Genomic DNA, 26,949 nt, shown 5'->3' on the forward strand with positions numbered 1-26,949 from the left:
AACGGAAACTAAATGAAAGGCCATCGAAATAGACGACCATCGAAACGTTGATCATCATGCATGCTGACAAACGGTCGCCTATAGCTTCGCCGAACTTTTATGAAAGCTATAATAGAAAAAAGTTTGACCCAACCTCTTTAAGGGAAATAAATCCGAAAAAATTGAAGATTTTTGTATGTATTTGTGATTATGTACTGACTCACACACAAATACACACATACCCACACACGCGTTTATAAATACGTCATCGCGTTAGTCGGAAGTGTTTTTCATTAAATTGCTTCTGTAGCGAGGTTCTGGAAGGTATAAAAAACACATTGCTCGTGTTTGCTGATCGCCTTTACCGACATCCTTTGTTTATCTAGAAATTACGCGGTTGAAAGGGGGAAACGTAGCGGACAGCGGGCAGGCTCCGGCGAACGAAATTCACGTGTTCGATCGAATACGATGTGTCGCCGCAGAGAACAATAGCGAACTGAATTCGTGCAGAGCGTAGTGGCAAAAATTTGTCTTGTCCCGTCAAGAATGTGTGACAGCGGCTCGCACGTCGCGTCGGTACGAGGCAGCCCGAGCGGCCGGCGTCGCGTGCGGAAATGACGGTTCGAGCTGATGAGAAGAATCGCAGGGAAAAGCTCATGCGGGTAGGATTCACTGCTGCATCCCTTTCTTCGCGAGCGAACGCGAGGAACGCCACGATGTAATTTCCTGTCGGCGCAATCTCGAACGGCACGGCAAGCGCATATAGCGCGTATTAAATGCGATTTACTGGAAATGGGCGGGAATGCATCGCGTCGCATCGGTTCGGGATAACGAAACGTACGGTTGATTGGTTGTAACAAGTGATTGATGCCATTACCGGTTTTCGTGCACGATCGTGCGTGGCTGTATGAGCGCGCGCGTGTTCACGCGTATATATGTAAATTATCTATGCACACGGTACACATTGCTTGGACATTAGCGCGGATTACCGTCCACCACGCGACGTATCTCTTTCGACGAGTAAAGAGGGCAGTGGGAGGTTGGACGGTATGTTCTCTTAACTTATCATTCTATTAGCATATCAGCTAGCCTCGTTACGAATGACTGTAGTGATAAATTGCTTGTTCCTGCGGCTCCTTTACGTGTTCTTAACAGATGACGGCTAACGGCCATTCGAGTCACGACGCGTACAAAGTACCGCACATAGGTATGTATATAGGTTTATACATACGAGGGCTGTTCCAGAATAATTATTTTGCATCTAGAGATTCCTTCTACAATTTATAATAAAATTTTTGTTAATGAAAATATGCCTTAATAATTTTTTAACCACTTGAAACTAATAAATTTTTAGCGAATCAAGATTTAGGAATACTAACAAATGAAAAAGGATATTTGTATGAGGTAATTGTTTTATTTTTAGTGCAACTCCATATTATTATATATTCTTGAATTATTTTTATTAATCAGAAAGAATTTATGCTAAGAAACAATATGCATATTAGAATAACAGTACTTGCAAAAAAACAATGTTTATATATTAATTATTTTACGATAACATATATAACGATAACTGTTTTGTATCGACATATACCTATACTGTTTTGTTATTATTACTTTCATGCCTTGTAAAAATATCCTGTGACATAATATAATTGGAACGGTAGTTCCAATAATATTCGATTCAGTAATGTGATTAAGTTATATAATACGATATACACTGCTCTAAGCTATAAATTATAATGCGTATTATTATTGCAAAATTCGTTTGACACTTTAACGCTATTTGAAATTCTATACAGCGATGTAAACGTTGACTATTATTTGATATTCAATTTTTGTCGCCAATGCAACCCGTTATAGAGTTTAAACTCTAGTTTCAACGACGCGATCGATCGCGGATAAGTTCCGCTTCGGTGTACACCATTGCGCAAGACCAGCTCAGACACTCCCGGCACAAAAGTGTAATACGTTTCCCGATATTCTCCGCATCTATGGTTTAGTACACGCGTTTACACCTGTGAATCTTTTCACGGCGTTGCGCGCGAGAAGTAGCCCGATAAATTTTTTGCCATCCAAAAATTTTCGCGAACGCCGGGAATCGTAACAATGCTACTAACGGCCGGCGTTAGCAATGGCCGGTCGTTGGCCGAGAGAGCCAATGTGTTTTACAATTCATACTAAACCGATAAATACGACGTACATGCTCCGCACGATAGAAGTCGTAAAATATCATGGCGCGATCTGATAATGATAACGAATATTTCCAGAGATTCAAATTTATGCGAATTTTGCTATAGCAAATAATCGATTAAGGACTATCGTTCATCAGACCAACCAGAAGACAGGATATTGAATATGCGATACTTTCATACTAAATGAGATGAATAATTCGTATACTTAGTGCCATTTTTTGCTTTTTTTCATAAGTGCATTTATAATATATTGAAGATCGATAAAGCTCCAATTTTTTTTTAAATTGATCGTAAAATGCAATCGTATCTTTTGCCTGAATTATTGATATATCGTACAGATATTCCTGAAATTGATTAATTAATGTATTGATAAAATAAATTTTGTTCAACGATAAGTCCAATAGTGTGACGAGCTTCTCTGGCATACACAATTGATATTCGATTTTTACTTTTTTATTTATAGAAAAAGATAAGTAACGCATTTTTTCAAATCATTGCCGCATTCAAATTTTAAGTGCGATGCTATCTCACACGCGAAATATAATTCGCATGGCGTAGTCGTCGATCGCGCATAGCACGAACTACTAGCCAGAAAATTTTTGTTCGCTTCTGGCCTAGAGTACCATGCCCAAACAAATCATAGTGGCATGATAGCAGGAAAGTAGCAATAACCGTCGCCATTTACGGCGGTAGCGATGAGCTAGGCTGCTTTATATTCCAGCCGGCCGGGCGTTCAGACAGCTCGTTGCACTTCGCGCTACGTGTTTGCGATAGATCGCAGTGATGCATTCGAACGCGACTATATTCTGACAACAACGCATTTAAACAGTTATGCGTGATCCGTGAGAACCTTACCTTACGCGACGCCTCCAGTCAATCGATGGATGTAAACCGAGGCGGACGTGTCAACATCCATAATCTTAAGACAATAATAACCAGAAACACAAGTGGAATGGCCAGGGAAATAAATTCCAGACGTCGAGGGTGAGTCCACGTGTCTTACCGGGGAAAGAATGCGTAATGTTTTCGTAAACAGGGTCGTCTCGGTCTTCGCCGACTCTCTATCTTCCTGAACGGCATCATACGCCGCGGATTCGTGAGTGTTACTATATCTTGCCACGCCATAAATTTCGATGTTCCGTCCTTATCTGTTGGTTATCGACACGCTAAAATTTTTCTTCGCTTCTCCATCTTTAAAAAAGGTGCGATTTTTCCGCGTCTTTTTATTCCTCTGAACTTCGCCGTGCATTATCCTATTTTTCCCGCTTATGCAATGTCGTACGAGAGCATCGCGTTCCGATCTCTCTAAAGTCTTAGGAACCCGAAGCCTTTCGAGTGTCTTTTTTTGCTTCGCAAATTCCTCTGCTACTCTGATATACCCTACTCTACGATACCTTACTCTGGGATACGTCAAGAGCTTCTTCTCATATGAAAACAGCAACACACACACACACACACACATATTCCCAAATAAATTTTAGCAAATACTTGGAATTAATATCCGGTACACGGAAATTGTTCGCAAAGTTACTGACAGAAATAAGTCAATTGCCAGAATCTTTTGACAAAATAAAATATTCTTCCATTAACTATGAGATACAGAAATATATATATGTCAAAGTTCAAATTGTGTATAATTTCTAAAGCAATTCGTGAACCTCTTTTTAAATGAATAATTAAGCCAAATCTAAACCACCCACTCACCCAGCAATTAGATGCAATTAAGATAAAAAGAGCGTGTAAGCGGATCGGATAGACATACTTTGGTAAAAGAGTAAGCCCGAATCTCTCACAAAGCCGATTGAGAAGAATCATGTTCGTAATTCTTTAATGTCCCGCGGTTAAACGTTTGGCGATAATAGATATACTGTATGAGATTATAAAATAATTTTGTGCTGGCGAAAGATAAATTTGTTCTATTGTTAAATAATATAATTCTGGCGGCAAACATGTATGAAGAGGACGTATATCATATTTATGAAGTTTCTGTTTATTGAGAGTTGTTTCAATCTTCATAAATTATTATTATCAAGAGCCAAGTATACCCGCAGCTATATAACTTTACTATAACATAAAATATTATATAACATATTACATGACAATAAATACACTATGTGATAAATAGCATCATATATATCACCGATTTATTAGAATAGGTATCTAATTTAATAGAAGAGAATATTAATGGAATAATAGACAAACGTATATTTTATTAATTCTTTTCAACATAATTTTTGGAAATTGTTTTTCGAATATCTTAATTACTCTTTATTGTTTTCCAAATTTTATATAACTAATTCGATTCACTCCAAAAATTTCAAATTATATTGCATAAACCACTTACAATATAAAATTATAAAATATTAAAAACTGTATATCGTAAACACGCACGGACGCATATTACTATTCTATTAGTTCTTCTATACATTTGCTTCATATACGCACTTATACCTTTTCTTGCCATATAAAATAATAAATGTTCGTGATGGTGCGCGGAAATAAATCTTCAGTGCATCATCTTTTCACGAGAATAAATGATCTTTCGTCGCTTGGTACATGTGATATGTGGATGTACACAACCGCGACCGTGATGCTCGCAGCGGACATTGTATGGTATACGTGGTGCCCGGCCCGGGCGTTGCATCTCAAGGCGCATTAAACGGAAACAAGCGAGTTGCATGTAGCTTCTACCGACAGTTAACGTGCTAAACCAGCCCGCAACAACTCTGGACGAGCACACGGTAATCGTGATCGTATAAGCGGCGTTTCAACCCTGCCCTATACTTCCTATTGGATGCGAATGAACGACCCGGCTCTTTAAGTGCCGACGAAAACGATTGCGGGCTCGTTATCACGTTGACGAGGTCGATCGTATCTCATCGTCGAATCGCGATAGCCGCGAGATGCGCGAGGACAAAAGTTTCCTTTCACACCTGCATTTGGCATCGGGACAATAATCCTCGGCTCACATGCATTGCGAGCCTGGATTATTGTTGTGCCAAGTGCAGATGTGTAATACACTTTTTTCGGAATACCAAAAAACTGAAGAAAGTACCGTCAAGTTATGAAGCCAAATGATATCGGTAACGTTGTTCGCACTGGCATTTTCGTATCGCGATATTTATTTTTGATTACAACTGAAAATGTTATTTTTATGTTTAGTAGTATTGAAAGACAGATAAAGTTGTACAATCGATTTCAACCTAATACGTAAATCGTAATAAACGAATAGATAAAATAGACTATGAAATACTTTAATTGATAAACAGATTAATTGACTTAATAAAGAGGCTTATTATTTGCATGTTTAGCATTAAACGTGGATAATTCTTGTTTTATCCTAATGCCGAATGAAATCGTTGCGAAAATATAAATTTTAAGTTTTTACAAACTAGAGTACATAAATGCAACGAATATGGATCTTTTTTATTATTATTTATTTGTGATTATGACACAAAGTGTTTTCATTTTTCTTTAACGAGCGCGCGGTTCATAAATCTTTTGCTGTAAATTTATGAGCTAATAAGCAATGACAGGCAGAAAAGTGACCTCAAATATATAGATTCGTATTCTTTGTCCAGCGTTAATATCGCGTATGCGTGACTAGTTTTTGCTTCATTATGCACCCATAAATCATGTTTATTATACATCACATTTTTATCACCTATTATTAATATAATTCTAAAAATAACAGAGAAGTGCAATATGTAAGAAGCTGTTCGTACTTCGCTTTATAAAGTTACCAAAATTAAGCAAATCAACCACCGAATCAATAAAATCAATAAACACTTCTGCCTAACTATTAATTACCTCAACTGTAAGTACGAACTCAGCTGCATGCATGACTACGTGGTAAATCCACGGCACGACATAATTTAATCGCATAGCACTACTTCTCTCACAATAGGCTTATTTTATAGCATAAGTCTCGGCATAAGTCCCCACGAGCAGGCTATGGCTTAAAGTCTAGAATTTATACTCGGATCCTAAAGAGCCGAGACGGTTTGTTATCTTAAAAAATATTATTTTAAAGTTTGACACAAAATGTTTCTTCAGAATAGAAATAATTTCTCTGTTGTATTTATAAAGAAATTACTTAATGTCGTTTTCTGCAGGGACCGATTTAATTAAGTGCGCAAAAGGAGATAATAGCAAGTTAATGGCAATCTACTACTAACAAAGGAACATTGCTATATGTATACTTATCGCGAATGCGCTAGCGATAATAATATTACACAAATTCTTTCGCATTAACGTTTTATTTTCTCGTCAATATGCCGTCAACCGGTGATCTGTGTGGCGCAGATTTTCGTCGGTCACTAGCGACGCAAACACGCCTGCACATATATGTTTGCGCAAAGGGACGAGGCCCTTTGTTTAATTCGGTCGCTGCGTAATCAATCGATGACCCGCCAATTACCGGTTTCCATCTTAATTGGCAAACATGAGCGGAACGAACGAGCGCCCCCGCTCGACGCCCCGGTCGCGAATTCACGTCACGTTTCCACCGCGAGCCACGTCACTAGCTAAAACGGAGCGCCTTTCTGCGGGAGTTTGTCAAAAAGCTCACGTGATAAAGGGCGCCGATCTCGAGATTGCCGCCTCGAGATTTTCGTGTGGAAATAAACCCTCGATCTAGAAGGCGCCCTTATAGGAGCGATATTGCCCGTGCCTTTTCGTTTTCGTTTCTGTATTAAATGAAAGCATGTTAGGCATTTTGACGACTACGCCGGCAACACATATTTTGTATTTTTAGAAATAAGTAGCAGAGGTTTAATCAAATCAGATATTCTAATAAATCTTATAACGTGAAGCAGTACCTTTTGATGCAATAAAATAGACTTGATAGAGGTATTAGAAATGTTTCCGTTTATAGCGGTTATAATTAACAGGTCTAATTTATTAAATTTTATTACATAATTAAGTATTTTAACTAATAGTGGATTTAACAGAGTGGATAAATATTCATTTAAGTTATAGGAAGTCTTCGCTTACTGTTTTTGGACATTGGTATTTTAAGCGCCAGAGAAAATGTCCAGTACGATCCTAACGAATGAATTCTTAAATTAGAGGATTAATAATGCCAGCAGATTAAGTTTTCATATCAAATTCACGCTACCCAGCGGTAATTAAAAGCTATTCATGGAATAACTGTGGAAATCATGTAAAATATTTGCCGTTACTCCGCAACGATAAGAAAGCGCGTTTTGACGATCTTTCAAGAGTTCCAAATTTAACCACGCTCGATTCATACTCACGTGAAATCTTTAATTCGCATTTGATCACTCGGAAATATATGCTCCCTTCGCATCCGGTGAAAACATACGCATTTCTCTTCCCTTCGTCATTTTATTCTTGCTTCAGACGATAAAACACCGTAGACACAACCGAACGGTAGACGATAATTTCAAAGGTTTACGAGGAACCCTTCTCTCTTTCAAACTTACGAACTGCTTTCGCGCGCGACAAATAAGATCGTATAATCCTCCCGGTGCATTTTCTGCATTATGATTTCGCAGCGAGATTTACGACGAGAAGACGGTCCTCGTGAATACGTACAGATATATGCGCGTTTTCGTTTACCTATGTATTTCCGTGTATATATATATATATATATATATATATATATATATATATATATAATGTGCACGCGCACACGCATATACGTGATGCTCGCACATGAAATGATACGCTCCATACGCATGATTGTGTAGACATTCCGCATCTCTCTTCTCAGCAGAGCGCGAATAAAAAAGCTGTTTGCAGAAAATTCATGAGAAAACTTTATATAATAATTCGAGAGCGCACGCGCCTATCGAGTTCTAATCGTTCATTCGGAAGCGGACAAATTTTTTGCGCGAACAACCGTCACGTTTGCCCATTCGCCCATTAATTTAATTAAGCGCGAAACGCTACAGTCATATAATGAATTTCTCATGTAATAAATTGAAAAATGTGTATTAGTTTGCCAGACACCTTTACGTTCGTTTATTATTATTAAATCGTAAAACGGTGTTAACAAAACGAAAATTATCGAATAAACGCGGTGTTGTTCGGTGCTGCATTGTTAATCGGGAAAGTGATAACGAAATAATGCAATTTCATTGATTGTCCCGCATTAATTACCATGTTAACAATTTTTTAAATAAAATTGTCGTGTTAAATTGGATGTAAAATCAAAACGTCATTTATACGTATAGTCGTTACATGACATTATATCAGTTTACCTGAATTCAGTGTAGGGCATAATCGATCGGATATGATCTTCTCATCAAAACGCGGGGAAAGAGATACTATAAAATAATTTTTTTCCGAATATTATACATATAAGTGATGTCAGTACGATTTCATGAAGTCAATTATTAATGGCTTAATTACAAAATATAAATAACAATTAATCCGTTTTTCTAATCGTTCTCAGTGAATAATATAGCGATCACACTATCTATATGAATTTATCGCGTCATCATGTTTTCCTGTTAACGCGATACATGCGCCCAAACGCCGAGATAAAATTTTGTACCCGCAAGATAGAATTTTATCTCGTTATAAACGGGAGGGAGAAGAAGGAAAAAAGTGAGTCAACGTCGCCAACGTCGGGCGACTTCATGCGTTAAATTACGTGTCGCACCAGCTCCCAGTGGCAATTTTTCAAAACTATATACAACATTGTTAGACGCTCGCCAGTTAGTAACATAATATATGCGTCAAGGTACGTTATATATCGGTGCGCCGAGGCAGACATCGATGCCTGCCGCAAATTGACCTAAATTGGAAAATAAACGCAATACCGCTGGGATAAACGTCGAAGATGCTCGAGAAGGAAACACTTCGGTCCACGAGGAGCTATTTGCAGCTCACATAACGCTCCATCTCAATAGACTAAGCCACTTTTCTTCTCCGGCCTTAAAGGTATTCCCCTTTATGCGTATCCGCACATGCATTGTCTATTGTGCTCGCACAAAAGATTTCTATTGAGCATCTTTCGTTTCATACGTCTCATCCTCCGTCCCGAAAGTTGACGACTTCAGAAAAAGAAACTCGACTCGCGGAACTCTCTAATGGTTGAGATTTTTGCGATCTTCGATCGAGAAAGTTTGCGGATAACCATTTTCGTCTAACCGCGCACGCTCTAGTCACTGGAGATAAAAGATGATGTGGAATTGCGGGACGAACGAAAAGGAATTAAATCCTTCGCGCGTATATTTCCGTAAGATGTCATAAAGCTATATTCGCATCAAGATGTCAGAATTAGGCAACCTGGTCTAATCTAATGAGTTAAAAATATCACATTTAATATGACATGTGTAATTACTTTTGACGCAAATATGATCCACATTAATATGATCATATCATGAACCGCACATTCTTTATGCTGCATTTCCAAAGATCTTTTTTATGGTTCCGAATTTAATTTAAATTAATTTAACGAAAAATGGCTAATTACGTAACATCTATACATAAATATCTATATAGAAGGAAAAAAACGGTTATGAAAAAATATTGATGTAACATATTATTATTTAATATTATTTCGAGCTACTTGGGCTATTGCGCCGTGGTTCGACAAAAATTTTACATAAACTTATATTACGCGAGATCATCGCGCTCCATCAAGTCCATCGTGCAGGATTGACGCGTAATTGCACGACGGTCGCCTGAGTTAATAAGGAGAGTAATATGCTTGAAAGCTTGTCGCGCGCGGTAACACGCGTAGGGGAAAGCTATTCTAATGGCCCCCTATTTGTTCCTCACTTCCCATAACGAGAAACGTAGCATACGCTGGCCGGCGACGATCGATACCGACAGAACGAGACACTTATCTTCTAATGACTATAACAGCCCTCGATGTGTCGACAGCATGTGCAATGCAGCCACCTGGCTCGGAATGGGCGCGCCTCACTAGTGATGACACCTACGAGAAGTGCACAAACATTTCCTGTCGTTATCACTTCGCGCTTTATCTTTATCGAGGTCGACGTTGCACACTGTATTTAGATAATTGCAACTTGTGGCACTTTTTCCCGTGCCATCGTATAGCGATAATCTCTCTTATGGTTCTGTTTAAGAATTAGTTCTAGTTTCTAGAATTAGAAGAAAGAACAAGTTTTCATGGTTTGAGTAAAATGTAATAATTGGTATTTTAATATTTATTATATTTTACTCAAACCATGAAAACTTGTTGTTTCTTCGTAATAGAACAATGGCATAGCATGTTCACTCGGTAAAATTCTTTAAATGAAATATTTTCTTGAAAAATAATTAGAAACAAGTAATACTGTGTTAAAACAGATAGTAAAGTTTCTCATATAACGTTTTTGTTTGAAAGTATTAGCACCACTGTTTTGTTTTTCTTAAGAAACTAAGTAGTGTTTCCAAACTTTTGAACGGTAGTGTATATAGGATAACAAATAGAATTCTATTTTGAAATCCGAGAATTGTAGATCGTGTAAAGTGGACTTTATATATTTGTTTGTCGGGCTAATCATTTTTAAACGGTTTATTAATATCGTATACTGTTATATATATTGTGCCATGCAACTTTATCAGTGTGATAAAATATACAATGTATATTATATTACCAAATATTAAGTCTATTATACGTTGTTTCACGAACTACGCAATATATTTACGTCATTATTGAAGTAATTAGTAATATGTGCATAATGATTAACGATAACTGCTAAATTTTCCATGATTGCCTACAGTAAAGCTGATTATTTATGGTTATTACATATGCAAATAATCATCATCGGATCTAATACTTAATACAGAGTATACATTATATGTTACGTAATAATTGCTGATGTCATAGATAATTATTGAGGAATCTGTTTATTACCGTCTTATCGAAAAAAAGATATGGATATGAATAGTAAATAAAACAATATACATTTTCAGTTTTCGATTATGATACAAATACGTAGCGATATGCAGTCGAGCATAAATCGATTAGAGTCGAACACATACACTTATAATGATTCTATAATATAATTGTACGATAACAATAATTCTAATGACAATTTCCTTATCTACATAATATACCAATATCTTATTATCGCTGTACAAATATTTCATAAACGCGAATGAGAACAACTCTTTAATAACATCTAGCGAGGTATTGATGATTTAGCAATTACCCGATACTCTTATAAATGAGGATAAACGTGAGCAAAATAGTTAAAAAGTTACAATAGCTAAAAATAAAATGTACATATAAAATTACTTATTTACTATATATAATTATATATAATTATATATACATAGTTTTATTTATATTGTACTATTTCAAAAGTGTAAAATATAATATATCATCTATATACTTATATTTAATTTTACTAAATTTTGCAAAATGAATCTTTAAAGAGCACTTGCATCAGTTAGTAGCTAAATTGCTAAATTAATAGAATATCAATAAAATAACAGCAGGAGTAAATTTATACCTTATCGCAGTATAGTGAGTTTTCTGAAATTAACGCAATTAAATCTTGTCTAACGGATAATGACATTACCTTAGAGCAAAATAGAAAATCGTGTAAAATAATTTTATGATTTCTATCCCAAATTCTCTTCATTTCTCTTAAATCGTTAGAAATATATAGCTTTACAACGACGGTGACGAGACTTTGGGCAACAGTTCGATCGTAAAAACGAATGGATTTCGAGTATCTCTGTGACCCGCGTCTTTCTATCTCCCTTTCAAGTATCTATCCTTACCTTGGCTGGCATTGGTCCGACACCATCATGCTTCGCTCCACTTTTAGCCCAGCAACGTATTACAGCGACGCCACTTCCGTAAATTGAAGAAGCCCCAAACCCGTTCCGCAAGCAGGATGCCAAGCTACCATGACATATCGATACCAATTTCTAACAAGGCAGCTAAAAATCCAGTACGTACCAGTGCTCAAGTCTTGTTTCTTCGTAAGAGAACAGATTTACGAAGGGCTCACAGATTTTAAGACAAAGCTGCGTATACTCGAGCGACAAATCAGCTTTCTGCTTATAGAGCTCTATATTTTTAAAATAAACCATATATTGATTAGCTTTTTTAATCTCGTTGACCTGCGTGAAGTTTTCATTCAGTTAATACCAGTCGAGAGGTCTCTCGTTCATACTATCCGATATGGATAGTTCGGTAAGTTCGCGGAGAAGAAATTTTGAATGAGGCTCGCACGTGATATTCCGATCGCGACTTCAAATTGATACGTTTCCCAAAGATTTCGCGAAGTCGGCGGAATCCAATTTTAGCCGAGTTTTCAGGACTCGTTCCCGATGGGAGTCAATGAGGAATTTTCGCTATCGTCGCTCAGCACGGATCCACTCGACGGATCAATCGTACTCGACGGAATCTCCGACCGTATATATATATGCATGCGGGAAGCTTTCGAGGCGAGAAACGAGCGCATTGCATTTACGCAGCTTTCACTTGTACGTTGGCGACGTACGAGTGCCGACATGACAGGCATTGTCTTCTTCTAAAACGGCCGCCGACGATTATTGCCATTATCGAGAATCGAGCTTTCACGGTTACGGATCTCTGACGTGTTTGCATGCCGCGCGCGCGCAGCTCGGCGCTATACTATATTCAGTAATGTCAGACTTAAAAGGTTTTTATACCGCGCTACATCGAGCCGTTCTAGTTAATTATTTATGTTAAGCATGTCATCAATGGGATGACATTTTAGCGAAAGTTTCATCGTCGCAAAATTGTGAGATATTGACAGACAGCAAATATCGAGCAACAATTTGTTTGAAATTATTATTATTATTAGTAATTGCGAGATGCACTACAATACAATATCGAATAAAACAATATGTATCAGGATTAACTTCGCTACCTTCTCCTTTGCTATTTATTATTTAACTTTAATCTATAATCTTTATACAGCTGATTTCTATCAATTATTTACCATTGTGTAATTACATATTTAATACACGGGTAATTAACGACGAGAACATTACCAAGAGGACGTTACAACGTTCTTGCGCCAAAACATTCATTACATATGGTGACATCCTCGCTGTAGTCTTATCTCCCGCGTATTATCTGTTCTCCGGACGCCTATTCGGCCTTTGTAAATCCCTGATGTACTATCTGTTTTTGCTGCCAGCCACCGCCGTGTCGCTGATCGTAACACAGTTCTCCCTGCTCCGTTTTGAACAACGTCATATTTCGTCGCACGACCGCTGTCTCTGAACAATCCTGTATACGCATCCATACGGGCGATTGCTGTTCTCTATCTTTATTTCTCTCTCTCTCTCTCCACCTATCTATCCGCATCTATAGTCTCTGTCTATCTATTCATCTATCTTCCTCTTTCTCTGATTTCGTTCGGCATGCTTGTGTATCAACGTCCGTTCATAGAGCATTAACAACAGAACGGCAGACGTGAGCCGCTCGTAAAACGGGAGAGCGCGGTTCACTCTGACTGGATGCGTACATCTGGCTGTATAGACTCTGGGCTTCGGGTGCATACACTTGAAATCGCGCGTACTATATATGTATACGGGATTAATGGCGATGAGCGCGGATACGCGAATGACGGATTAATGGGGCGAACTGATTTTCAGCGTGGTCTCTCCCGATTTTGATCACTTAATGGTCGAGCTAAAGATATCCTTTTGTTGCCGGGCATAAGTGGCTAATGTGATATTAGGAAATTAGTGACGATCAATTGACACAATGTCGATTTGAATCAATCTGATTAAATCTATAGTTCTTCCCATTATAGACATTTTCCATATGTTTGCAACAGGAAGTTTTACTCTGTTGAAAAAATTTTGCGTACTTTTTAATTAAAATAATTAGTTTTGTATTTTTACCAAAAAAATATGAAATTAACAAATAACAAGCGAAAAAGTTGAGTTTTGAAAGTGTAACGGAGTTATAACAGTGCGCAAGTTAATGTTACATCAACCTTCAACTACTAAGATACATAATTATACATCATTAACTTGCGCGTTACACTTTTAAAGCCCAACTTTTTTGCTTATTACTTGTTAATTTCCGTATCGAGGGTTCTTAGTTAATTATTCATTTATTTGGAAAACTAAATGTGTCTAGATTACTATTCTTATTAATACTTATTTTAAATTATTATACTCAAATCTTCTTCTCTTCTCTCTTTTATTATACTCAGATACTATCGTAAAAATACATTTGTATATACTTCACCGTATTACTCAAAACCTATTCTTCTTTATCACATTTTCTTTTATATCCTACGCGTTCTATTACACGTTTGTGTAGACAAATATCACATAACTTTTTATATGCTTCAATATAGTAGGAGAAAAGAATCACAGTAATTATAAGAACGCTCCACAATTATTAGATATGCTAAATACACTCATAACAATGCATGGATAATTTTGTAATTGTATGATACGACACGGAACGTGGTCTTTCCCACTCGCTATTCAAACGAAATTGGAAGAGGTGTATTCTGGTCACGTACTTTTCAAGGCGAAAGTAAGACAAATAAGATGAGGCGAGCGGCATTTACTTGATGATTATTGTGACTATCCAAAACAATTTTGCTTGCGCACGTGGGGTGGTTGAATTACAATATTCTCAAAATTTATACACTATTCATATACTTGGTATTTTTTTTCAACGATACAAGATATTTTTATATATTTTTCTCTGAAATTTTATCAAGATTAAACATTCTACTTGAAAGAACATTAATTTGCTTATAAAAATTATTATTAAATAAAATAGTTTTTTTGTTATAAATATTTATTATTTTAATAGTTTTTTGCAACATATTGAGAGTGATTTTTCTTTTCTATAAATCTTAAATCTTTTAAAATCCTATTATTTACTAAGTATATATTACTGTATCAACAAATTATTACGCGTATGAGTTAGTATATGAATTTAAGGATTATTGGGGTAGATCATTTTTAGTGATAAATTATTTCTTACTATAACAGAAATTTAGCTAGATGAAAAAGCATATGATTTTTACACGTTTATAGCAAACTATGTTTTCTCCTTATATACTTCACGTGAAATAAGATTTTCTCACATTTCAAATTGTTTTGAAGAATGTAATGATTTTATTAGGATAGTATTTTCTGCTTCGCAACTCACGTTTGAGCTTCTTCTGATCCGATCAATTCTAGAACGTGATAACTTTCGATCGATTGCAGAGGTAAGTACGATGACAATCGACTTTTTTCTTCTCGTAAAAATAGAAAAAAAAAATTTTTCCTGCGTGATGGAGGGAGACATATGTGGGAATATAAAGATGTATATATTCATCGTATTGTAATTGCAAACGCTATAGAGTATATCGTCTTCAAAAAGTCGTGTTTGTTCGACCCGACTGGCCAAATAATAAATATATTCAAAATTCACAACGTTTCAACCGCATTTTCGGTCCTTCTCAAGTGATCGATATTTTGTACGCGGTTTTTGAAGATGCATAGCTGAATCACTTGAGAAGGACCGAAAATGCGGTTGAAACGTTGTGAATTTTGAATATATTTATTATTTGGCCAGTCAGGTCGAACAAACACGACTTTTTGTTTTGTATTTATTTACTGGCGAAGGAAGCTTCTTATTTTGTTTATATCGTCTTCGTTTTCGCATTTTATTGAGATGAATAAAAATAGACAATCGACGATCGACCACCTAAGCGCGAGCCATCCAACTATATATTAATTTGTATAAGACGCTAAGACTGATTTTTAGTGGAGTTACTTCGCTTTCTTATAACTTAGAAACGTGGAAGGGGCTTCTTTCTCTCTGGTCACGTATCGCTAAGGGAAACAGGAAAAGGAGTGAGAACAGAAAGTGGTGGAAGGCGGAGGAAGAGATATATGCGAGGTCCATATACCCCACGGGAATAATGGAACATCGATAGATCGCGGCACTTTCCCACACACTCTTTCTCAAATCTTTTCGACGAATTGCAACCGGACCCGGTAATCACTCGTCCTAGACGCAGCTGATCCTGAAATTGGTTTTTTATGGCCGACGCCGTTCGTCATCTCGAGTAGTGACCGAGAGGAGGGAAGGGTACGTGTCTAGCGCGCCTACCCCGTTCGTTGAAGGGAGGGCCTGGCTTTTGAGAAATGTTACTTTCCCAAGTTAAATAATAGCCCGTTCTTTTTGTTCCGTACATCATTGGCAAAGTTTTTCCGCGTCACGGGATTATAGCCTATGATATCGTCACTAGCGGAAACGTTATAAACCATATAATGCTGGCGTTAATGAAAATAATAGAACATAAATTATCGAATTGCAGAATTGCAATACGTGTAAATGATATTGGCAAATATCTCGTTATCTGTATCATGCAATTAAGTATTTGTATATACATACATAGCGAAAAGATCTTTACACAAAGTATACCAATCGCAAAATGAATATGAAAGAAATTGAAAGACCAATGGGCAACAACAATGCAAAAAGATTTAACACGATAATATCGTAAAATATATGACAATACAATATAATAAAGTAATAGCCTATAGTGAATATGAAATACTGTAGATATGAGAGAATACATATGTTAATATAATTGAAAATGTATCTTGTTTATTTAGCGTAACATTTTACTTATAAATTATTATTAATTAACTACAACGTAAGTCCGCGAAGCGTGACTTTTGAAATTAAAATATTTAAAGCTAATTTAATTAATATTAATATTAATTAATAAATAAAAATTTAAACAAAAATTAAATTAAATTAAATTAAAAAATATTTTAGTGGAGAGATTATAAATATTGAATTTTATAACAAAAGAAATAAAATGGGCTAATGAACCAAGCTCGTTGTTAGTGCTAAATATGTATTATCGTCTGAATAAAAATAAATAATGAAATGTCAAAACGTTTCAATTTGTAATAAGACCACTGAATTTTATATTAAACATACCACATTTTTTATTATTGTACGCGAAACATTTGCCAGATTGACTATTTTAAATCTCTCGTTGCCGTGTCTTCGCTCTTTAAAACTTCGCCGCTTCCTCTGTCAAATACTAAGAAAATGACTTTCGTGGAGAGTACAAAATGAAGGTCGAGGTACTGAGTGACTGACTTTTTCTCGTGGCATGAACTTAGAAGTTGACACTACATACTGCCGTAGGCGACACATTACCGCTACTGCGATCGCTCTCTCCCTCTCTTTTTCTCTTTCCCTCGATCCTCACGAAAGACCTTCTGTTTCAACCACGACGGGATCGAGGTAATCAAAACTCATGTGAGAAAGCGAAATGGAAAGTGCACGCCGTCGCAGGAGTGCATTTATACGATGGGTCAAATTGCGTGTCGCGCCGTTCCTGTTCTATTCCGACAAGCCGTCTTCTCGCTAGGGTTGGTTGTCCTACCATCAGGTGACGAAGGGTAATGTATCGTGCGTTCTGAGGGCGCAAGACGAGAACCGAGAACAGATTGCGTAGTCTACCGTGTTAGATACTGATGCGTTACTCAACACAACCGCCTTTTCGTATGAGATCGAAGAAAGTATTTGCCGCATGGAGATTGGAATTATTCGCTTGCCTCAACCGATCGAGGCATTTATTAGTTTTGCATCAAGGTTAAAATAATATAATAATATGATTCGGGTGCGTAAATTGTTGGATAATGACAAGTACTTTTATACAATTTTCGAGAAACTCGCGTTTACCGATACTCATAGTCAAGACTTAAAGAAAACTTAACAGTAAAATTTAAAACAATTATATTGCTTCAATATACCTCTTCAATCATTTATTTGATAATCTCGCTCTAACCTTTGCGTGTAATCAAGACAAGTCAAGCTTTAAGCTTATCTTATTTTTGTACTATTTTTATTACATGTGTTAGAAAAATTTTATTTTTCAATTGTTAAAATAAATAAACCCGTCTTTTTTTTCGAATTTGAGAGAAAACGATATTAATTTCGAAGATTACATTAAGTTTTTACTATGCAATTATGAGCTTGTCGTATGGATGTCTTATAACTGAGCTCACAAAAAGTTCTCATTATATAAACTTTAAACCTACAGGCTGCATAAAGATCTTATTCATAGTCGAAACTTAATATAAGCTTGAAAATATAATTTAATGAAGTTTTATATTTTTTTTAAGTTTTTTAAGTTTAGTTATAATTACTATCAAGTTCACTATTTCAACAAAGTGTATATTTGAAGAAAGCTATATAAGGCTTATTCTCGTTATCCTAAGATAGCACTTGTGTTTCATGAAAGTAAATATATCTATCTTATTTTAGGACGTTTTTGAGGAAAGAAAATATCTTGAAGCATACATTATGCTTTCACTGTGCTATGTCAAGTTTGTTTAAAAAAATTTTTGTAACGTTTATTTTAATTACGAATAGCTTGGTGAAGCGATGTAATAAAAATGTCTGTATGGGTTTTTCGGTATTTTGTCTCTATAATTTTTCGTCTTTATTTGCACGTATATCGTGAAAATGTCAACTTAATGTCCAATATTAATTAGGATTCTGATTTATGGGCAACTGTCGGTCGCTTAATACGTCATATTTACATGGATAATTAACAAAGCTCAAATGTATAAACTTTTCTTCAGGCAATATTAATGATACACCCGCTCTTAATCATGTTTGCGTCAAAGTGACATATCTTCGTCTCACGCCATCGCGTGATTAAGCGAATCTTTAAAGTTATATGCAATTTTCACAACTGCCAACAACAGACAATGGGTAACAATTCGACCAGTGATAGATATATATGTATATCTAGTTTGAGTAAAAAAAGGTTAGATACATGATATAGATCTTTTTTATGTAAAAGCAAAAAAAATTTTTTGCGTGTCAGCAATAACCGCAATATTTTACGAGCATGACAAACAAATCTGTCACATGGTACCAAAGTCGCGGGAATTATAATCTATCAAAATAAACGGTTAAAATTATTTCAGATTTAGTTCCCTATTTTTATTTGACAAGTAAACGTTGTGCAAACGAACATGACAAGATAACAAAACAAAACAATTAGATACTTCTTTCGATTGTTTTTGTATAAATTTTATTCTAAAATTTATCGAGAAAATAGTTGATTTCGGCCAAAATTTAGTAAAAAAAACTCTTCTAATTTTTTAAATACCGTGCTTGTTATTGATATTTGAGATCATGTACTTAGAATTTCTTGCCGTCTTTTTGTACTTTCTATGTCTTTAATACAAATTTCATTCAATAACAAATATTGCATTTCCAAAGAAACCAGCTAAAGACTTTTACCTTTACATCTTACGATTTTCACATCAGAATTTTATTTTATTACAACTTTTCGTCACCTTGTGTCCGTGCGTGACGTAATAACGGGGATAACATATAATTAGGTCACTTTCCAATTACTAGCAGGTTGAATCTACGGAGAGAAAAAAGATAGCTGAGTAGTTTCGATGTCAGATCTTCTTTCTCTGGCGCAATGCCAACACTCACCCCTTCCAAGTCTTGTGAATTGCTTCTGCGTGGTTACGCGTTTTTTATAATCCGCGATAGCGACGCCTGTTTTGCACAGCTATGTGTGCATGGTGATAAATGTGCAGAATGCTACAGTACCATGCATAATCAGATTCACATATGTACGCAGAGAGCGCAAGTTATTGCCGGAAATGTAACCGCACAAAGCAATTGCAAATGAGTAAATGAAGAATTTGAATGAAAAATTATATACGATAATATGCTAATATGTTAAAATATTATATATATTTGTTTAAAAATAATTAGTTTTTCTAACGCGCAAAAATATAAATTAGTCAAGCAATAGATTCTATATAAGAGAGAGCTTTCTCGCCCAAAACGCTCGCTTTAGTTTTTCGACCCGTTTTTCCACGAGGAGTCATTTTGCGAGTGGAGTTGCACCGCCATTTCGACCGCAGCCGGTACATACATTTTACAAGATGGAAGTTACTACAGGGGTAAGTGGCATTTCGTGTTTCAAATGACTCGCCGCTATGCCTGGCAAAGACATACAACCCGAGCGGTCTGCACCTTCATTCGTCTCCGTTCAAGAACCCGCCAATCCACCACGGCCGGTGTGGCTGCGACGCAATCCTTTAATCCGACCCTAAAACCTTTTCTGTATTCCCGCGCGAAACTAACCTGCGGTATGTCGAAACTTCCACTTTGTCGCTCGGCGAATAATATCCAGCTAACGCGCTCCCCGTCTCTTAGCGTATTTCTTGCGCGCGAGACGCCACACCGGTAAGGGGATCGGGCATTTTTATTCAAATTTGCAAATCGCAAGAGATGTAAATCTGACTTTTTGGATTGCCAAACTTATATTATATATTATAATATGTTTAACTCCGTGAAGTGGAATATTTTTTCTAGAAAATACTTTATAAGTATAAATTATATTCTTTTGGTCGAAAATGGTCGAAACGTTCGCGAATTTTTTATGTATTAACGGTTAAAAGAATATATACAATTTTGCGCCCTATTTACCGCGCTGACTCTTATTGCCTCTTTCCTTTTACTTGATTTAATCACGAGAGCCTTATATATTTTAATTAAATTATTTTCTTACATCTACTTTCTTTCTTTCTCTCTTGATTTATCGAAGCACAAATAATATATATAAAATGTCGCACGGATAACTCAGAATACAAACATTTACATTTGAAGAATTAAGACACGTTCGTATACTTAATACCTTTCTTATGTCTTTTTTTTTGTTATCTACTTTCTCTTTTTTCTTGATTTATCGAAGCGCAAATATCGTGTCACGCGAATAGATATTAAAGTCAATTTCGTGCACACTATCTACGTGCCGCACATACGCCGCGGAAAATAATTCTGAACAATTCGAAAGTTCGAGTTACAATCGGTTTCGGCAAGTTCGCGCCATAGTTCGCGGTCCGTGGAGAAAGTTCGTTCCGGTTCGCCCAGTGTGCACGTGCGTTTCCTGTATTGGCGGCAAACTTGCTGGAGCTATTGCTATATATGCGGATCAATGATAAATCGTGACAGAACGATACGTGCCATCGTAGAAGGATGGTACGTATACGTACGGCCAACCGTGTCGGATAAAGTTATCAAAAGCAACGAGCTGAGTGCGGCCGCCTGACCGGACGAGACAAAAAAAAACGAGGAGCTACCCAGTTATTGCGGAGGGTCTCCGTCGAGCAATTCCATCTCAGAGAGCAATCCGCCTCGCATCGAGAGACGTTCCTTCCACAATATCTGTTTTCCTGCCTGTTCTTTTCTTTTTTTTTCTTTTGCTCCTTAGACTTAGTAACGTCGCCGAGTGTAAAGATAGCGTATATATGTATAGTATACGGCCGAGTATCATTCCCGTGGGATCGTGTCATTAATTCAGGATTCGGTCGCCGTTCGTATTGATCAGAAATATTCTCTATGCTAACGAAGAATAGAAAAATCTTGTGTTTGCACAATCGCGGAAAGATGCGCGTGGCTGTATTGAGGGAAGGATATGCGAAAAATTTCGCATTACTTGCAAGTTTATCCCGATAGATTAAATCATCCAGAGATTAGGGTTAAAGTATTCGTTTCAGTCGTAAATATTACGTCTTGCAAGTTACGATGGGATCGAGGAATAAATATTATACGGAGAATGCTGATATAGATAGAAAAATATCTTCGGAGTTATATTTAACCAAAAACTGTGAATAAATTTTCTATAAATGCAAATATAGTAGCAGATGGTCCAAATTGATTAGATTATTATCGCATAAATTAAAGAAACTTTAGAGGTCTATTTTTTAATAGATATTGGTTATTTGATAGAAGAGATATAAAAAAAAACATTAATTTATTAAGATGCAATTTTAGAGGTAGTATATAGAAAATTATTTATTCTTATCTTTTTTGATAAAGAAAAAAGTAACATATTTATTTCAAAAGCAAAAAGAAATGTATACATCAACAGTTACACATTTAAAATTGTGCGTTATTAACAAACATCATCAGTTAATTTAATTTACGATCTCATGCTGGTGATAATACTAATAAATATTCTGCTTAAAGCAACGTATGGAAATACGCGAGGCTATTAAATGCGCCATTTTCATTATACTTGCTCATTATTGCGGTCACGGGAGTGGTCGCGCTATAAAGTGCAAAATATTCTCTCTCCCGTTAAGAATAATCCTTCGCTGCCTAGGAGGGGGTAGAAAAAGGAAAGGGCAGAATGGTAGGATAGAAAGACCGCAGGAGAGCTCGTCCTGATAAAGTATTATCATTCCGCAAGTTTCCATGCAGGCTCCGTAATGAAATATTCAGCTCTTCGTAATCCTTATATTCTACTTCCTGTGCTACGGTATTCTCTCCAACCTGTTCTGAGGTGGATATACTTACCGCATCCCGCTGCATCGAGAGTCCACCGCGAAGAAACTCGATGATCCGCTCACGAATATACTGGAAATTATCAATATCTCATGCTAAATTATTTATGTGTCTAAACTTTGTAAAATTGTAGGTAAATTTAATATATATATAAGACAGTTTCCATATTTTACTTTCACGTCGCTCTGTTACCTAATTACGCTTAAACAACCCATATAGAGTTTTTAGTTTTTACATATCAAAATAAATTGAATCGAGTATTTTAAGTACAAAATAGGTCCAAGAAAACAGTATGCAATTTCTGAAACAGATATAAATGTTATTTTTAGAAAAAATGGTCTATCCATTAAATTTCTTTATTTCGTCATATTCATATATTTTTTATTAACATAGAGCAGAATTTTTATTAAAAACACATTCTTTTCTATATGAGCTTTTATTTAAATTTTTTGTTCGACAATTTAACTACAAAACATTATTTTTAATTAAAATTGGAGTTAAAATTTCATAAAATAAGAATTCAGTTTATATTAAATACAACGTAATATTTTGTTATCTAATTGTACAAAAAATTTATTGTGTTAAATCTCACTTTATTCTGAACTTTATTCAAATAAACTTAATTATTTTACGGAAAAAATTACATGATTATCAATTGATGTAAAAATGTTAATTCTATTTCATGATTTATTCAGCTTTTTTCAACTTAATCAACGAATATTTCTAGGTGTTTTGTCGTTTATATAATTAAATATTTAATTTTTTTTAACAAGAAACTAATTCCCCAAATTTTGACCAAAATATTTTTCAATAAAGAGAGATGCAAGTATTAAGAACTTGCGGCTATTGTAGTTTGAAATAATTCGTGTTTTGCGATGCGAATCTTCACAGACGAATTTACGGCGCAATTTTGGTCGTTCCAGAAGGTATACTGAAAAATGTTTAAACATTCATTTGTAACCCAAGTTCTAATCCACCACTGGCGATTTCTTTACTTTACTCAGTGTTGGCTGATCGCCAACGTCCGATGTGTACGCGTTCATCCTTTTTCGTAACCTTAATAAATCGTAGAAGTTCGTGGGAAGAAAATTTATCACTGCCTATTAAAAAGTTAAAGTAATTTTGATTTTTGGAAGTCTAGCTGCTATATGCGCGATGTTTCCTTAAACGGTTTCTCTTATCATAAAAATAAAAAATTAGCAATCACTATTTTTCACAACATAAATTTCTATCAAAGTACTATTGCTATGTGATATGGATATCGAGTAAATTAGTTATTGATATGGTTTCTGCTATCTATTTTATGTAGAATGTAGTTTTTTTTTTAATTTGTACGAGCATATTGATAGAATTACGAAATTCTATTTCAAAGATTTAAATTTTTCTGTTGATTTAAGATATTATATTTTAAAATATATTATTAAAAAAAAACGAATTTATGTCTTTTGTTACTGAATAATCATAAAATTAGCGCTGAAGATTGTAATGTCTTTGAAAGAAAATTGTAGACATTATGAGTCTAAGACATTTAAAGTACTAAAAAAACTCCTTATTAATCCTATTTTATTTCTATAAATTTATTAATGTTTAGTCGTTGGCATATAGATAGTGTGCATCTATATAAAAGCATACTCTTTATAACGCTTTTGCGCAGTCCGTTACAATTTGATGTGAAATCTTAATGAACTATTGGGAACAATGGGGAAATTGACGTGGCTAATAACCGCAACTAAATGAAAGAACATTAAATTTCGTTTTAGACGAGAAGTGATTGAGTCTAATATAATATAATGGTTAATATAAATGTAATAAAATATAATCAATATTGTAAAACATATGTGTTATTGAATTTAATATGGCCATAACGAAGTAATTGACAGAGCCTTCGTTATAGAATTTAATACAAGTGCTAAAAGATCTCAAGATATTTAGTGCCAATGCACAATTGTTTCCATTATCTCGTAACCTCGACTCGTAATTTCACTTCCTTTTATATAAATAAACACGAAAAGCAACCGAAATCGTGCGAAAGTAACATCGATGAGAAACCCGAAGGAAACCTCCTCGAGTTTTCTTCGATCCGTACGCTGAACTACTGATTCGTCTGTATAGCAAAGAGTATCGACGCCTGCGATGCAATGCACCGAAGGCAACCGAGAGAAAATAACATTGAATTCCTGCAAAAGGTTCCGAGAAAGTCGAACTATTTATTATTTTCAAGGAGATTGAGTTACGATTGAACCTAGAACGAGGTACGGCTTGAGATAGTCCGAGGATTATTGGTGAAGAAATTTAAATAGCATGTACCGCGTTGCTTGATTAAAGGAATCGAAAGCAGAAAATAGATTGATCGAAAATATATTTTTTTTTCTTTTTATTTATATTAAGATTTTTGAAACATACAATGCAAAAATAATAAGAAAACTACATGAGTATATTATGTATCTGAAATATTACTTTGTTTCTATCTTATCTTTTTATTACTATTGCTTTTATATAACGTCGTAGCAAATAAATTTTGACACTTATAAATTACATAAAATAATAACAACTAACATATAAAGAAGCATGTGACATTACGGACATAAAAAATGTCTAAAATTAGATTTATTAGTCAGATTGAATTTGTGAGGAACTATTTATCATGTGTCCAACTATTGTCTTGGGAAGAAAACAATATCGGCGGATTGAAACGAGGCAAACTTGAACGATTAATTATTCGAAGTATTAATATCAATCAGAAGCGGTAATAAAGAGAACGGAGTGGACGTGGGTGCCATTAGATTAGATCGTGCGGGATAAAGAACGAGAATGTAACAGGAGCGAAAGAAACAAGCAAAGTGTGTGTGTGTGTGTACGTGTACCGGCGAACTATTTACTATCGGAATAAAATACAACGACGACGCGTCTAGAGGCGGGCGCGAGTGAGGCCTTGCAGCTAATTGCCGCGGGGATATTATTATGAAATAAACGAGGTAGCAAGAAACGCGCTGTGGGAAAGAGGAAATAGCGTGCAAGATGGAATGGTAAAAGGGTGCTGCGCTCGAGGGAAACGGGGGAAAAAAAGTAGCAGCGAATGCCATTCGAGGATCGGACGAGGCCGAGATTGTGAAATTTTTAAAGCCTCCCAATTTGTTTTCGGCAGCAGGCAACGCCTTCCTCGTCCCCGTCGCTCTCGCTCGAACACCCTTCTTTCCTCGAACCCTCTCTCACTGCCAACATATATCGGTGGCGTATATCCTCCAGAGAAATAAGCCGAGCCATTTCTGCCACTGATTTCTATGCCGCCATTACCCCGAGATTCTCATTCCTTTTCTCCTCCTTTTGCGCGTCCTTCTGTACGCCCATTCCCATATCCATCTCTTTTCTAGCGGAAGGAGGAAGGTGAGCTGCTCCCCCGTACAAATCCGTTACGAGTTTTGTACCACCGCCGTATGTACAGGGTTATCCTGAGACTAATCCGTGAACGTCAACGTATGTCGGGAACCAGTCAGAATAAAGGATATTCTGTGTCATATATTTTCCCAAAAAATCCAGAGAAAAAATTAAAGAAGCTTTCTCTATTATTGGATCGTATTATATTTATTATATTATCATTAATGATATAGTAAATATATATTATGTTAAATATGCTTATCATAATATATACATATCCTACATATAATTTTTGTTATGATCCTAGTGCGAGAAAACTTTTGCTTTAAACTTGCATTTTAGTTTATAAACGCCCTGCACATATCAATTTATTGAGTGCTTTTATCCTAGTACTATAGGGCGAGAATTGATATGTTAGTGAGACATCCTTACTCCGACTGATTCTTAGATCTTGTTCACGTTTATGCTTTATGCTTTGGAGTATCAGCGCGAATTGTACCGGCGAGACGCATATCGGAGACAGGTGCGTTCGCAGCTCGCTATAAAACTGGGACTGCCAAGTGCCAGGAACAAATGACATTAACAAAGCGACGAATGAACGCGAATGCTCCAACGGAGGCGTGTCGTTCCAGATGTCGTTTCGGGGTATCTAGAACGACATACGACAGATGAAGTCTCATCGGAATTGACGTTCGCCGTCGTTAATGGGATTCTACGAGCGGATTAAAATAGATGAGTAAGATCATCCGTGATTTACCTGCGACGTTTAAATGTCGTATGCTATAAGCGTTCTGACCATCTAATAAAGATTCTTGCTAACGTTAATAAATAAATATTTTTAATAAATATTAAAGACCTTGTTCTTTTCTATCATAATTTTCACGTTAATTAATATAAAGTATATAATTGTTAGTTTGCTGTTGCTGCATGTTGAAGCTTAAATATTCTGGAAATATCTGAAATTATTTCGCCCATTTTTTTCATTTTCTCTGAGTCCTTTGATCAGCAGACTTGTTTGGATGGTACTATTCTTCATTTTCAGAATGCTTCTCGCGGCCACCTTTTTTATTTCCACTATATTAAAAAAAATGAGAGATATATATAACG

At 35.8% G+C, this 26,949-nt stretch overlaps 1 protein-coding gene across 5 annotated transcripts in view; it reads left to right on the forward strand.

The window, feature by feature from the left end:
• Dpr12 (defective proboscis extension response 12) overlaps positions 1-26,949 on the forward strand; it is a 252,612-nt gene that overhangs the window by 55,692 nt on the left and 169,971 nt on the right. The window contains exon 1 of one of the 5 annotated variants that reach the window (XM_077401469.1): positions 2,962-3,158. The exons of 3 other annotated variants lie outside the window; for them this stretch is intronic. In XM_077401469.1, the coding sequence (XP_077257595.1) occupies positions 3,055-3,158 (104 nt within the window). In that variant the 5' untranslated portion in view covers positions 2,962-3,054. Of the gene's footprint in view, positions 1-2,961; positions 3,159-3,251; positions 3,271-26,949 lie in introns of those variants that run through there. One more of the 5 variants, XM_077401495.1, reaches the window with a different exon arrangement.

This window comes from Temnothorax americanus, unplaced genomic scaffold (assembly GCF_048541705.1).
Source record: "Temnothorax americanus isolate GAGA-0224 unplaced genomic scaffold, ASM4854170v1 Scaffold1, whole genome shotgun sequence".
NCBI classification, from domain to species: domain Eukaryota; kingdom Metazoa; phylum Arthropoda; class Insecta; order Hymenoptera; family Formicidae; genus Temnothorax; species Temnothorax americanus.